The sequence below is a fragment of the Bison bison genome, unplaced genomic scaffold, assembly GCF_000754665.1.
Source record: "Bison bison bison isolate TAMUID 2011002044 unplaced genomic scaffold, Bison_UMD1.0 scf7180017864033, whole genome shotgun sequence".
NCBI classification, from domain to species: Eukaryota; Metazoa; Chordata; class Mammalia; order Artiodactyla; family Bovidae; genus Bison; species Bison bison.
The window spans coordinates 105066-118830 of record NW_011494605.1 but is presented as its reverse complement, the minus strand read 5'-3'; the positions used below and the strand labels follow the sequence as shown (position 1 = coordinate 118830).

Genomic DNA, 13765 nt, shown 5'->3' with positions numbered 1-13765 from the left:
TTTTTTACTAAAATGAAAGTCGCTCAGTAGGGTACAACTCTTTGCAACCCTATGGACTGTAACGTGCCAGGCTCCTCTGTCTGTGGAATTCTGCAGGCAAGAATACTGGAATGGGTAGCCATTGCTTTCTCCAGGGCATCTTCCTGACCAAGGATCAACCTGGGTCTCCTGCATTGCAGGCAGATTCTTTACCCTCTGTGCCACCAGCCCAATTTTTATTGGGGTACAGTCAATTATCAATGTGTGATAGTTTCAGGAGAACTCTGAAGGGACTCAGTCATCAGGAAGCTTTTAAAAATATTTACTTTTCTGTTTTATTTCAAACTGTCTAAAGGTTTCAAAAATGTAAGCATATGATAGTTTCCAGTATCCTAGAAAAACTCAAACTCCCAGATCAAGTTACAAACATTATCTTCTCTTTATAATACTTACATTTTGTAACAAAAGAGAGATTGGTTTAAGAAAAACAAAAAAAAAGAACAGCAAATCTGGAGGCCCAGGTCTGAGCTCTGCCTTCACCCTCCCCCTCCCCCAGGTGGGCGGGAACATCCTCCCAGATCAGGCTGGGTGCTCAGGGGAGGTCAGCCACAGTCAGGGACAGTCAACAATCCAGAAGCCACTGCACCATGAGTGTCTCTGCACTGAGCCCCTCCAGAGCCCTGGGCGGTATCTCCGGGCTCCTGCAGGTGGTCTCCCTGCTCGGCCTGGTTCTGCTTCTGATCAAGGCGGCACAGCTCTACCTGCGCAGACAGTGGCTGCTCAAAGCCCTTCATCACTTCCCATCTCCTCCTTCCCACTGGTTCTATGGACACAAGCGGGAGGTAGGATGGAGCTGGATGGGGGAGTGGGAGGGTCGGGAGGGCCAGAGATCTAGAGCATGGTCACACTCAGCAAGTTCATAGCTGGCCCTGTGTTTTCCTGAGAGCACAGATGTCCAGTCTGATGGATCAGCCCCGTGGGTTCACTGTGTGTGGAGACAACAGACAGGAATCTAAGAAGGTGTCAAGTCACAGGAAAAGAGGCTTACCTGCGGGGTTGGGTTATGTCAGGTGTGGAGACAGAGTGGCTTGGTTCATTCAGACTAAGGGATTTTCTAGTCTGGTAAGGTCAGTGCCAGAAACCCACACCAGAGGCCACACACAGGAGCGAAGTTCCCATGATGGGGCCAGGTGAGGAGAACTGCCTGTTTGGTGTCGTCTTTCTGAACTATGAGCTCTGGGAACTGAGCCTGTAATCCTCCTCAACCTCAGTGCCCAAAACAGAGCCTGCACAGAGCGGTGTCAGTCCATTGTGTGGAGGGACAGGCAGGAGGGAAAGGAGCAGCTTGCAGGCTGGGAGGGGCAGCACCAGCCCACCCAGCACCGGCACCAAAGCCTGGGGGTGGGGAAGCTCAGAGCAAAGTCAGGGACCACATGGAAATGGGTCACCAAGGGTCTGTGGCTTAAACAACTTTTAGGAGATAATCACAGGTTGCAGAGAGCTGAGGTCTCTCTTTCTCAGCAGCACGATTAGAGCAGAGTGGAGCCAAAGACAAGAACTAGAAGCAGCCCAAGCCCCATGCAGGCTGGCCCAGTATCTCTCTCCCCTCTCCTTCCTAATCTCCTGCACCCCAGGTCACTCAAGGTCCTTCCCCCCTGCCTGTGCATTCCAGCCTCTGGGACTTGGCTCCCATGTGCCCTCTCCCCGGAATGATCTCATCCCTCCAATGAGTGTCTCACAAGTCCCATGCCCAAGTCATTTTCATCCTGAATCTCCCAGGAGTGGAGAGGACACTCTTTTTCCCTTGGATGTCCTTCCCTCAAGTCAGTGCTAACTAGTTATTTCTCTCTGCAAGATATAGCGATGAGCTTCTTCTGGGAAACCTTGCCTCTGGTTCATGTTTCTATCCTGAAAGCATCTTGGTAAATGGGAGCCAAAGAAAAAGCAATTGCTGGAAGACTTCCTAACATCCAGGTCTGAGTAAGGCCCCCTTCCCCAAAGCTTCCTCATAGGCTTTGTCTTCTGTCCATCACACATTCATGATGCCTTCCGCTTATGGCCACTTGCTCTCTCAGTCTATTTCACGAGCCTTCAGGCCACAAACAGACAAGCATCTTGAGCCGCTGCCTAATTTAGTGCCTTCAGTCTGTGTCTGGCACAGAGTTGCTGCTCAGTAAACACAAGCTCAGTGAAGGAACGTGACCCAGAGTAGCCAATTTGCCTCAGAGCTGGTGAGTCTTGGTGGTAGGAAGATGCTGGTAGAGGTCAGATACCAAAGTGTAGAGGGTTTGATCTGAGTTACACAGAAGCCATTGAAATAAAGATGATGTGACTATTTGGAACTTGCCTGGGATCAACTGTTGACCAGAAATCCAGAGGTAACAAAACAAACTGAGTCTCCAAAGTAGAGGAGAGGCAGTTGCTCTGTGGTAAAGATAACAGGCCACCAGGTAGAGGGAAGAACTTGAGCAAAGACACGGAAGATGAGCAGGTGGACCCAGTGCAGGAAGCGCTGGCAGCAGCATCCTGGGGGCAGAGCAATGGGTCCTGTGGAATCGCCAGCCTGTCAGGGCAAGAAGAGAGAGGGCAAATTCAGAAAGGAAAGGCCTTTGTGGTCCACACTCAGGGGTGTACAAAGATTCCACCACAAGACGGGAAGTGCACAAAAGTTTCTGACAATTAGTCAACGAAAATGAGATCAAAACTCCACATATCAAAATCTTATTTCAATACCATTCTCATATGTGTACATGCCAAATCTGACCTACAACTGTGCACACACTCAAGATGGAAAATTATATCACACACAATGTAATATTTAATTTTTTTCACTTAGCCAAACACATTCCAAACATTCTTTCATACTCATATACATTAAATGTATGCTGGGATAACATCAAACATATATATGATCAGGATGGCAAATGAAACTAATGTATAAATTAAATTCTTAAAATATTTATCTCTTCTATAAATAAACCAAATAATATGAAAACTTGCTTACTTTCTCCAGGGGATCTTCCCAACCCAGGCATCGGCCCAGGTCTCCCACTTTGTAGATAAATTCATAATACCTGAGGTGCCAGGGAAGCCTACCAAGTGATACACATTATCATAAATTGCTCAAGTAGTTTTCTGACTGTGTGCAAATTATTTCCAAATGTTTCACAAGCCATGGAATTATCTTTGATGTAAGATTCTGTAGGCAGTTTGTAGTGTTGGCCCATAACTCTACTTGACATGGGACAGAATCCGATCTTAGGAGAATGGTGGACAGCCTGCAAGGTTGGATGAGATTCCAGGTCAGAAGAAATCGTTCTAAACTCTTAGTTCTGCTGATGGCTGCAGAGTGACCACCTGGTACCCTCGCAGGCCTTCACCTCCACTCCTGCTCTGGAACTAAAAGAAAGAAGTCACTGACTTGTCTTTCCCTTGGTGACAGTACCAAGAGGAGTGTGAGCTGCCACACCTACTGAAAAGGGTAGAGAAATACCCAAGGGCCTGTGTTCGCTGGATGTGGGGCACGAGGGCCTTTTTATTGGTCTACGACCCTGACTACATGAAGATGGTCCTGGGGAGATCAGGTGAGAGGGAAACCCTCAGCCGGAGACAATCTTCCATTTGAGTACATGCCCCTGGGTGTGAAATTCCAGAAGACACAGGCACATCAGATGCCAAGGCCTGAATTCCTCCAAACACCCTCCCAACCAAAACCAGATAGGACTACATTATTTACTATTATTAAATGCCTTGCTCCTGGTGGGGCTGGATTCTCTTTTACATCTCTTTTCTTTTTACAAACAAATTGAGATGATCCCAGACCTGGAGCCAATTCCTTGTCCACACTGTCCTAGGTTGGGCACCTTTCACTGTTGCCTGTCCTGGGTCTTGAGATGGCCAGACCACCACTGACTATAGAAAAATCACAGATTCTGTCTCATTCTATGGCACTGAACAGAGTTTATGTTTCAGGGCAATTCACCATCTTAGTCCTGTGGGTGTTCTGCTCTGCAACACTGAGTCTACTTTCCTGGGACCACAGTGACTATCAGGACAGAGAGTCAGGGATGGGAGGCAAGTGGGTGGTGGCTTCAGAGTGAGTGCCGTTTGGCAAGCACCAGGAAGGGAAGGGAGCCAAGGTCTAGACCTCAGCTGCTCTAGAGGCTGTCTCCGTGTTTGGTCCCATCCATCTTCCCTCCTTACTTTTCAGACCCAAAGGCTCACGTTACCTACAGATGCCTGAAGCCCTGGATTGGTAAGTGCATTTAAATACAACTGCCAACCACCCACCCGTTAGGTTAACCAAGAGCAGTCTCTTTGTGTAAATGGAGAAGAACAGGAGTCAGGAACCCTCAGCTCTGAATCAACCCTCATTTTTCTAAAATTCCACCAGTCTTTGTAATGGCACTGTAGCCCTCCTGAAGCCTAGCTGTTTCTTCATCAATTCTCAGTCTTTTCTAATGTTCCCTGACTTTTCAATAAGTTCTTTTATGACCTGCCCTCTTACACTTTTTCATCATAATCACATGCTATGGACAGACATACTGGAAATTCACATCCCTGAAGTGTACTGGCCTTGCTGACCCCTGCCCATGAGGAGACTTCTCCTGACACCCCTGGTTCCTCCCAAGAGGGCCCTAGTCTCTCCGATTCCCATACACACCCATCTGTGGTCCAGGGACAGGTTTGCTGCTGTTGGAGGGGCAGACGTGGTTCCAGCACCGGCGGATGCTGACCCCAGCCTTCCACTATGACATCCTGAAGCCCTACGTGGGAATCATGGCCGACTCTGTCCGAGTGATGCTGGTGAGTCCATCGCTTGTCACCATACGCACTAGAATCCAGGACAGCTGACAAAGTCCACTATCAGACACTTACGTCCCTCAGACACCTACTGAATAGAGCCACCCAGAATGATGCACTCATGACTTAGTAGGAGACAGCACTCATTAAAGCTAGGTGGGACAGAGGAACATCTAGGCACCAACCTGGATCCATACTTTTCTCCTCACCAAGAGAATTAGGGCCACGGTGTATTCAGGGTCCACTCTTCTCCCATCTCCATGTTTGAACACAGGGGAGTAGATCAAGGAGGTCAGCTCAAATTGGCCCTGGCTGGCCTGGACAATGACAGTTGCAGAGGCAGAGTGGATATCCCAGGATGTCACACAAGTGGGATCTGGCCTGGGTTCCATGGCTTTTGCATGTCACTGAGCCATCCATAAGAGGAAATGAGTCCGGGTCTACACTCACAGAGCTGGGTCTTCACAAACATCACCTCTGATCCAGACCAGGTAGCACCTGTGCTTAGCTAACATTAGATGAATGAAAGCAATTGAGTAGCTCATGCCCCATTAGAGCCATTTTAGCTTTTCCTTGCCTTGAAGTATTTGCTTCCTTGTGTTGGAAATCACCTGTCCAGATCTGACATCAGGACACAGAAGTTCTCCCTTTGTTGCCTGAGAAACTATGCTTTCTGCTCTGCCAAAAGTGGTTATTTTCATAAATTATTCCAAATATTCAGAATTACTTAGGATATTAGAGGAGAATATAACTGCATATATAAGAAAGATTCAGAAAAAATAGGCATCACATTACACACGGGTGTTACAGGCCTAAGTTGCTAAAACATGTCTACTTAGAAAATGGAGAAATCTCATCTGAAGATGTAGAGACAGAGAGAAAGCCTGGACCTGGCAGCACAGGTCTTCTAGGGGAGCAGAGCAGGGCCAGTGCCTCCTCCCTCCACAGGACAAGTGGGAGGAGCTCGTCAGCCAGGACTCACATCTGGAGATCTTTGGACATGTCTCCTTGATGACCCTGGACACCATCATGAAGTGTGCCTTCAGCCAACAGGGCAGCGTCCAGACGGACAGGTCAGTGACAGCTCTTCAAGGGCAGGGTCCTGTTTTCCCGAATGGGAAGGACTTACCTGAGAGGCAGTAAGGGCAGTGTGGATGTTTATCAACACAAGAAGTAACATTCTACAGAGAGACATGCACCACGGTCAAATTCCACGCAGACCACCCTTGACTCAGTCAGAGGTCCCTGACTCCTGCTCAGGGAGAAGCCTGGCCTCTCAGGACACCTGTAAAGGACTCCAGGGGGAGGGCTCCAGGGAAATGAGGCAGAAATCACAATGCCTCGGTGTTACCTGAGGAATCTGACCCTCTCCAGGTCAGCGCCTCCCTCGCCTCCAGCCTCTTCTGCATCCTCTCCCTTCAGGAACTCCCAGTCCTACATCCAGGCCATCAAGGACGTCAGTCATCTGATTATTTCCCGACTGCGGAATGCTTTCCACCAGAACGACCTCATCTACAGGCTGACCCCTGAAGGCCACTGGAACCACCGGGCCTGCCAGCTCACCCATCAACACACAGGTTCCCCTCCTTCCTGGGCTGCTCCCCCACCTTCATCAGGCTCACATGGCCTGGCCTTGACCCCTTAGGCAGATCCCAGACTTCTGCTTCCTCTTCAGGAGCTGGCACACATGCACCTGCTGCAGGGACTGGGAACCCAGAGGTCAGGGAGTCAGGTGTTGAACAGGGAGTTACAGGAGTCCCCATGTTGGTGATGACTGAGTGAGACCCTATCCAAGCAGCATTCAGCCAGAGGCCCAAGGGCTGTGCTAGTGTTGGGATTCCCGTCTAGAGTAGAATGTGTTGGAACTCTAATTCCTGACATGCTCACCCAGTCCCACACTCACCCTCACCCTCATCCACCTGGCACCAAACTGGGCCTGAGGGGCAAATGGGGTTATGGTGGGTGCAGAATCTGAACTGCCCAGAGTGCTCAGTTCTGGCTGGAAATCACTGCTCTGGGACAGATGCAGTGATCAAGGAGAGGAAGGCTCGTCTGCAGAAGGAGGGAGAGCTGGAGAAGGTGAGGAGCAGGAGGCACTTGGACTTCCTGGACATCCTCCTCTTTGCCAGAGTGAGTGTGGGCAGGAGAGGCCTGAGCCTTTGGGCGGAAGCACACAGGAAGGGCAGACCCTGCACTCTGGTCCTGCCTCCACAGATGGAGAATGGGAGCAGCTTGTCTGACGAGGACCTCCGTGCTGAGGTGGACACGTTCATGTTTGAGGGTCACGACACCACAGCCAGTGGCATCTCCTGGATCCTCTATGCTCTAGCCTCCCACCCAGAACATCAGCAGAGGTGTCGGGAAGAGATCCAGAGCCTCCTCGCCGACGGTGCTTCCATCACCTGGTGAGCGTCCTGGAGATGGAAGAGCCCTGTCCTACCTGAACTAGAGAGAATCCGTGTTTGTCCAGTCCTGCCTGCCCTCAGATGGGCTTCCTTTCAGGGACCATCTGGACCAGATGCCCTACACGACCATGTGCATCAAGGAGGCCATGAGACTTTATCCACCAGTACCAGTCATCAGCAGAGAGCTGAGCAAGCCCATCACCTTCCCTGATGGACGCTCCTTACCTGCAGGTATGAACTTCACCTCACCACTCAGCTAAGCACTCTGTAGGACCACATGCTAGACCAGTAATCCACCTGTGCATTTCCAGTTCCAGGATGCTCTGGCTCTTGTCTGCCTGAAGATAATATTTATTCTGTAGTTTGAATGAGTTAAAAAAATGCTTTTCCATAAATCCTAGGATTAATACTACCATATACTCAACAATCCTACTACTAGGAATATACCTTGGGAAAACCAGAATCCAAAAAGCACATGTGCCACAGTGTTCATTGCAGCATCGTTTACAATAGCCAGGTCGTGGAAGCAACTAAGGTGTCCACTGATAGATGAATGGATATGAAGCTGTGGTCCGTATACACAATGGAATATTACTCAGTATAAAATGGAACAAATATGAGTCAGTTGCAGTGAGGTGGAAGAATCTACAGCCTGTTATACAGAGGGAAGCACTCAGAAAGAGAAAAACAAATATGGTATATTAACACACACACGTATATATAGAATCTAGGAAAATAATGCTGATGAATGTATTTGCAGAGCAGGAATGTAGATGCAGACATAAGTAATGGACTTTTGGACGCAGGAGGGGAAGGAGAGGGTAGGACAAATTGAGAAAGTAACATCGACACAGATAGATTATCATGTGTAAAATACTAGTATGTATCTAGTGGAAAGCTGCTATATAAAAGGAAGCCCAGCCTGATTATCTGAAATGACCTAGAGGGGTGGAATGCGAAGGGGAGAGAGGTGCAAGATGGAGGGGATATAGCTGTTGTTTAGTTGCTAAGTCATGTCTGGCTTTTTTGTGACCCCATAGAGTGTAGCCTAGCAGAATCCACTGTCCATGAGATTTCTCAGGCAAGAATACTGAAGTGAGTTGCCATTTCCTTCTCCATATATATAGATACATAACTGCCTTATTTGCACTGTAGTATGGCAGAAACTAACACACTGTTGAAAAGTAATTAACTTCTACTGAAAGAAAAAATGTTTGACACAAAACTTGAATGCAACAAAGCTCAACAAATAAATGTTGACCCTTCTGTGCAGTCTTATAATACAGCCTAAAATTCTGATTCTTGAATCATGACGGCAGAAGCAGAGGGAGGCATGGTGCTTCCATATGGGGTGTAAATAAGAGAGGGAGCTCAAAAGACTCCACCGTCATGGGTCAGAGGCTCTAGTCTCTGAGGTGCCCTCTGCTGGGTGGCAGAGAGCAGGTGATGATGAGGTCTGAGCCCTGCCATGGCTGGAGGCCACCCACTGACTCAGCACCCAGTGGGTCTGAATCCCAGCCCTGTTCCCTCCTAACTGTGGGATCATAGACCCAACCCTTAACCTCTCTGAGGCTCAGGTGCTTCATGGGCTTGTGGGGACAAAAGAGTGCTTGTGTGAGGATTAAATGATTCTTGCACATTCCCCAGCTTCATGATGGCACTTGATAAATGTGAGTTGTCACCTGAGCTGCTCCTAAGTGTGACCTTGCAATTCTTTTAATTCTCAATCCTGGGCTGTGGTCACCTACCCCTACTCTGTGATCATGTGCTTTGTCATGCCCCGCCCACCTGTCTTGCAAGAGCATCATTTCTTTCAGAGTGACCGGGGGTGCTCCCATGATGGCTCCCAGGACTTTTGTGAAGCCGCTCATCCCCTGCACTATGGGACCATCAGGCTTCTCTCTCTCCTCTGCCCCACAGGAATCTTAGTCTCCCTCTCCATTTATGGGCTTCATCACAACCCGAAGGTGTGGCCGAACCCAGAGGTACGATGGACGTGGGAGGAGGAGATGGGATGCTCTCTCGACACCAAACCCTTCCCCTGCTCCCTCTCTGGGATTCTTATCCCCCAGTGCATTCATGTGAGGGGTTTGACCCCAAATGTCCTGGCCCTGGTGCTCTCTCTGCAGGTGTTTGACCCAACTCGGTTTGCGCCAGGTTCTACTCGACACAGCCATGCCTTCCTGCCCTTCTCAGGAGGATCCAGGTGAGGCCTCTGTACTGGGGGAGGCAAGTGTCACTGGTTGCTACCCGATGTGTGTGACTGTCTACCTTCATATGAGGAGCATGCAGTTCTGTCCTTGTCTGTTGATGTGCTGAGAAGGAGGCGTGGGTCTCCATGTACAAGAAGGTCTTCAGGGCCCTCCACTCTGACACTGACCTCCTACTGTCCACAAGGATTGACCTCATTTCCATGTCAGTGGCCAATCCAAAGTATCCAGTGTTTTCCTCACTTTAGGAGTATGACATTTGAGCATTACAGGTCTTCATGAAGTTTAAACTACACATTTGGTTAGCACAATTTCAGTCACCTTAAAAGATGATTTTCTCTGTTCCCACCTTCCTAGTCAGCCCACTGTCTTTCTGCTTAATTCACCTGTCCACTCTCACTGTATTCAGCGTGTTTGTCTGAATTGGGAATTCCATGTCCTGAGGCTTCAAGTCATGTATGTGATCAGTTACAGTTGTAGTTTGAAGAAAGTTTCACAGTCAATGAGTGTGTTCTCAATTCCTGCAGTATATCCGACATAGATTTGACTGTGTATTAACATAACCATGGCATATATTTTCTGTTGCCAAAATTCTTTATTAAAAAGCAGAATTTAGATACCATAGTCCCAGATTATACAGAGTAATGTTAGTAAGAAAAACTTTAAAGTGGAGGACAATAAAGCCTGCTTTGGGAAGTCTATTGCTGATCCTGCTCATGATGCCAGTTTCTCACTGTTCATACTGTTCACACTGTTTGCTGAACCCAGGATAGAGGCTGGAGGAGGACTGGAGGAGCCGTAGGAACTGCAGACACGTTTATTCTCTCCTGGCTGTGTTATGGCCACCATAACACAGCTCAGTCTGGCCTGATGCAGCCGCCGTAGCAGCAGCTGTAAAAACCGTAACATAGCTAGAACATAACCTCATATAATATAACCATGATGTCGTTCCAACGTAGCCCCAATGCAGCAGTAACCAGGGCTTTCATAGTCAAACTCATAAAGGCGTACCACACACCGCTCCCTGACCTTTTGCAGGTGGACCTTATATAACAAAAGTAGCCAGAGTCCAAGCGAGTACCATGTGACACACATACGCAGTGCTATACGTGGTCTAGCTGTTCCATAATCATTAGTTACAAACCCTGAGGCGACAGTGAGAGACCGCAGGGAGAGAGCGCCTGACAATGCCATCTTGGCTAATTTGCTCTTTCCCTACATGGGGGAGAGTATTTTGTGTTTGACACATGCATTTGAAAAATCTATTGCATGTAAAACATAAAGCACCCTTGAAATAGCTGTTAGCCTGACTGATACACTCCTAAATGGTTGCTGTGAAAATCTTAAAGGGCACAGAACCTCCCCTGAAATAGTAACTACAGTGACTTTGTAACTTAGTAGAAGCAACTTTTTTCTGACTGTACAGATCTAGGAAACTTTCAGTTGATGAATCAACCTTTACAGAACAGTGTTCAAGTAAACTGTCTTATTGATTCTAGGATTTGATTTACACAAGGGTCCCGTCCTTCCTTGTAGACATGGCTGCAGGTCATTCAGCTGCTACTAGAGGGCACAAGGGACTTGGCAGCTTGATTCCTAGATCAGACTGAATATTTCTTATATTCTGATTCCACTTGAGTTGTTTTCAATTCAATTAATATTGTTTAAATATGAAAGTATGTATTAAGCGTGTCTCCATGTGCAAAGACCTGTGCTAGGAGATGGGAACACAGGGATGATAACACTGTCCTCCCCCAGGGCTCACTGTCAACAACATGTCTCCTCAAGACAGACATCATTCACACATCCACTCTTTCACTCATTCATTCCTTGGGCAGACTGTGGAGGATCCAGGATCCGGCGCTCTGCTGGGCACTGGATGTGCTGTGTCCTTGAGTTACACCCATGGTGCCTTGAGGGTCCAGAGTGGGAAGAGGTGCAGCCAGCAGAGGGGGTGAGGGTGGTGGTCACTGGATGGAGCCTTGAGCATGAGGATGGCAGAGGCAAGGGGAGGGGACCTCAACCGTCGCTGAGTCAGGAAGACGAGAGGGACAGATTCAAGATGAGTGAGGAAGAATCCAGAGAGGGCTGTGATGCCACTGAGGTACTGGGACGTGTGCTCCCTGTGATGCGGAAGATAGCAGGCCTGGAGCTACTGGGGCTTTAGAGGAAGGGGAGGAATGGAGGCTGAAAAGGCCTGATGAGGAGACGAAGTGATGGTAAGGAGGGTCATTTCTGGATTAGAATGGAACATTCCAAAGGTAGATTGACTGAGGGACTGAGGGGGACAGGAAGCAAGACCATTAACTGGGAAGGAATGGGTCCAGTAGGTTCAGGGTCATTAACCCTTGTCCTCTCCAGGAAGCCTCCCTGTTGCCATTCTGATTCCTTGCACAGCCCTGTCTTGTCATCTCTGGGGACTGGGCAGCCTGTCTGTCCACCGTAGGTGGTAAGGTTCTGAGAGGCTGTCTGCCCTGCCCCTACAGTGCCCTGGGCTGACCTGAAACCGGGAATTGCCAGTGGACGAGTGAATAAAGTACTAGTTCACAGTCTTGATCCACTTGACTTGACTCTGTGGTTTAGAGCACTGATGCTCCCCAGGTTTTCCTGCTGAGAGCAGGAGTATGAGTTAGGAGCTAGTCCTTAGAGAGGTGGGCTTTGTCATCTGTCAGGGGGAGAGCTTTGCTGGCAAGTTCAGTGTGTTGAGTAAGGAAGGGATTAGGGCTGGGCCACCTCTAGGAGAGCCCTGATTCCCTGTGCTCAGCAGGGGTTAGAAGCCTCTGCTTACTTCCTTTTTATCTCCGAACGTAGGAACTGCATCGGGAAGCAGTTTGCCATGAATGAGTTGAAGGTGGCCGTGGCCCTGACCTTGCTTCGCTTTGAGCTGTCACCAGATTCCTCCGGGGTCCCTGTGCCCATGCCAGTCATTGTGCTGAGATCCAAAAATGGGATCTACTTGCAGCTCAGGAAGCTCTCTGATCCAGGTGGGGACAAGGACAAGCCCTGAGGGCCCCTGCCCGCCATCCTGTCTTGCTGTCACTCTCCCTGTCCTTGCCCCTTTGCCCACTTCCTGCTTCTGTCTGCCCCCCTGCCAGCTTGCCTCATCTCCTGCCTCCTGCTCAGCTGACTTGCTGCCCTTCTCTCACCTTTCTCCAGGCTCCCTATCTGCTTGTCTCTCCATCTGTCTCTGACCCCCTGTATCTCTCACTGTCCACCGGAATCCTCATCACCCAACACCCTCCAGTCTGTCTGTTCTCACCTGTGTTTCTCCCCTTCTGCCTGCCTGTCTGTCCCTGTATTCACTTCTGTTTTGATGGTAAAATGAATTGTCTCTGCCTTAGGGACTTAGAAAAACACACAGTTATCCTCTGATGGCTCTGGAGTGAGAAGTCAGAAAAGGGTTTCCCTGGACATAACCAAGATGTTGACACGCCCCTCATCCAGGGACCTGGTACAGGATCCTGCTTTTTGCCATTTTTGCATCTAGAGCTGCAATCCTTGCATTCCTTGGCTCCTGGGCCCTCCTCCACATTCAAATCCAGCAGCATTTTCAAATGTCCCTCTGCTTCTGTCTTCATATAACCTTCTCTTTCATCAAGACTTTGTGCTTACCTGGGCAACTCAGATCAAACAGGCTTATTTTGGGTTTCTGGGAACTAGAACAAAAACACCTGGGGAGCCATCACTGGACCTGTTAAATCCTGTGTGACTCCTTCGCCCTGGGCCACTGCTCTCTCCTGTGTGAGATGGGTCTACCTCCATTTCACTCACATGGTTTCCTCTTTCCCCGTCCCTGGATAAAGTGCACAATATCATATGGAATGTGTGTGTCTTGTCTGAACGGAGTTGGATGAAGCTGAAGAGAGAGAAGGGGAGGGAATAACAGCGGGGAGGAGGAGGGGAATAACACCTGCTCTATGGGGCCGAGACCCTAGCAAGGACAGCATGTCCAGCCCCACTGCAGCTTCACACTCTGGAGTCACTCAAGCCCCACACCCTGCCTGGCGCCTGAGGCTCCCATGACAGCTGAGTCAGAAGAAAGGCCTTGTCACCTAAGGCTCAGAGGGAAAAAGCTCACACCAACACCTGTCAGAGAAGGAGCCTGCCTCTTCTTCTGTGGTAGCTTTCTCACCACATCTATAGAGGGGCCCAGCCAGCGCCCACCCTGTGCTGAGCAGAGAAGACTTGCAGACTTGGTCAGGCACATGGGTCTCCTTCACCCCAGAAGAGATTTGAGAAGAGCCCAGCCTGGCTGTGTCACTAGCCCCCTGGCAGCCCTTCCCCATGGATAGGACCTGCAGGCTCCTCAGATGCCACAAGGGGTGGGTCCGTGTGTGTGCAGGAGGCCTGGGAGGAACCAGCTGGGCA

The 13765-nt window shown here is 49.3% G+C and overlaps 1 protein-coding gene across 1 annotated transcript; it reads left to right on the top strand.

The window, feature by feature from the left end:
• Positions 1-567: 567 nt before the first annotated feature.
• On the top strand, positions 568-13219 carry LOC104984605 (taurochenodeoxycholic 6 alpha-hydroxylase-like). The gene is made up of 13 exons (XM_010834421.1): positions 568-821; positions 3422-3563; positions 4190-4234; positions 4658-4785; positions 5731-5855; positions 6205-6359; positions 6806-6912; positions 6997-7187; positions 7285-7418; positions 9108-9172; positions 9317-9393; positions 12209-12381; positions 12739-13219. The coding sequence occupies exons 1-13, from the start codon at positions 627-629 to the stop codon at positions 12744-12746; spliced, it is 1545 nt and encodes a 514-aa protein (XP_010832723.1). The 5' UTR covers positions 568-626; the 3' UTR covers positions 12747-13219.
• The last annotated feature ends 546 nt before the right edge of the window (positions 13220-13765 follow it).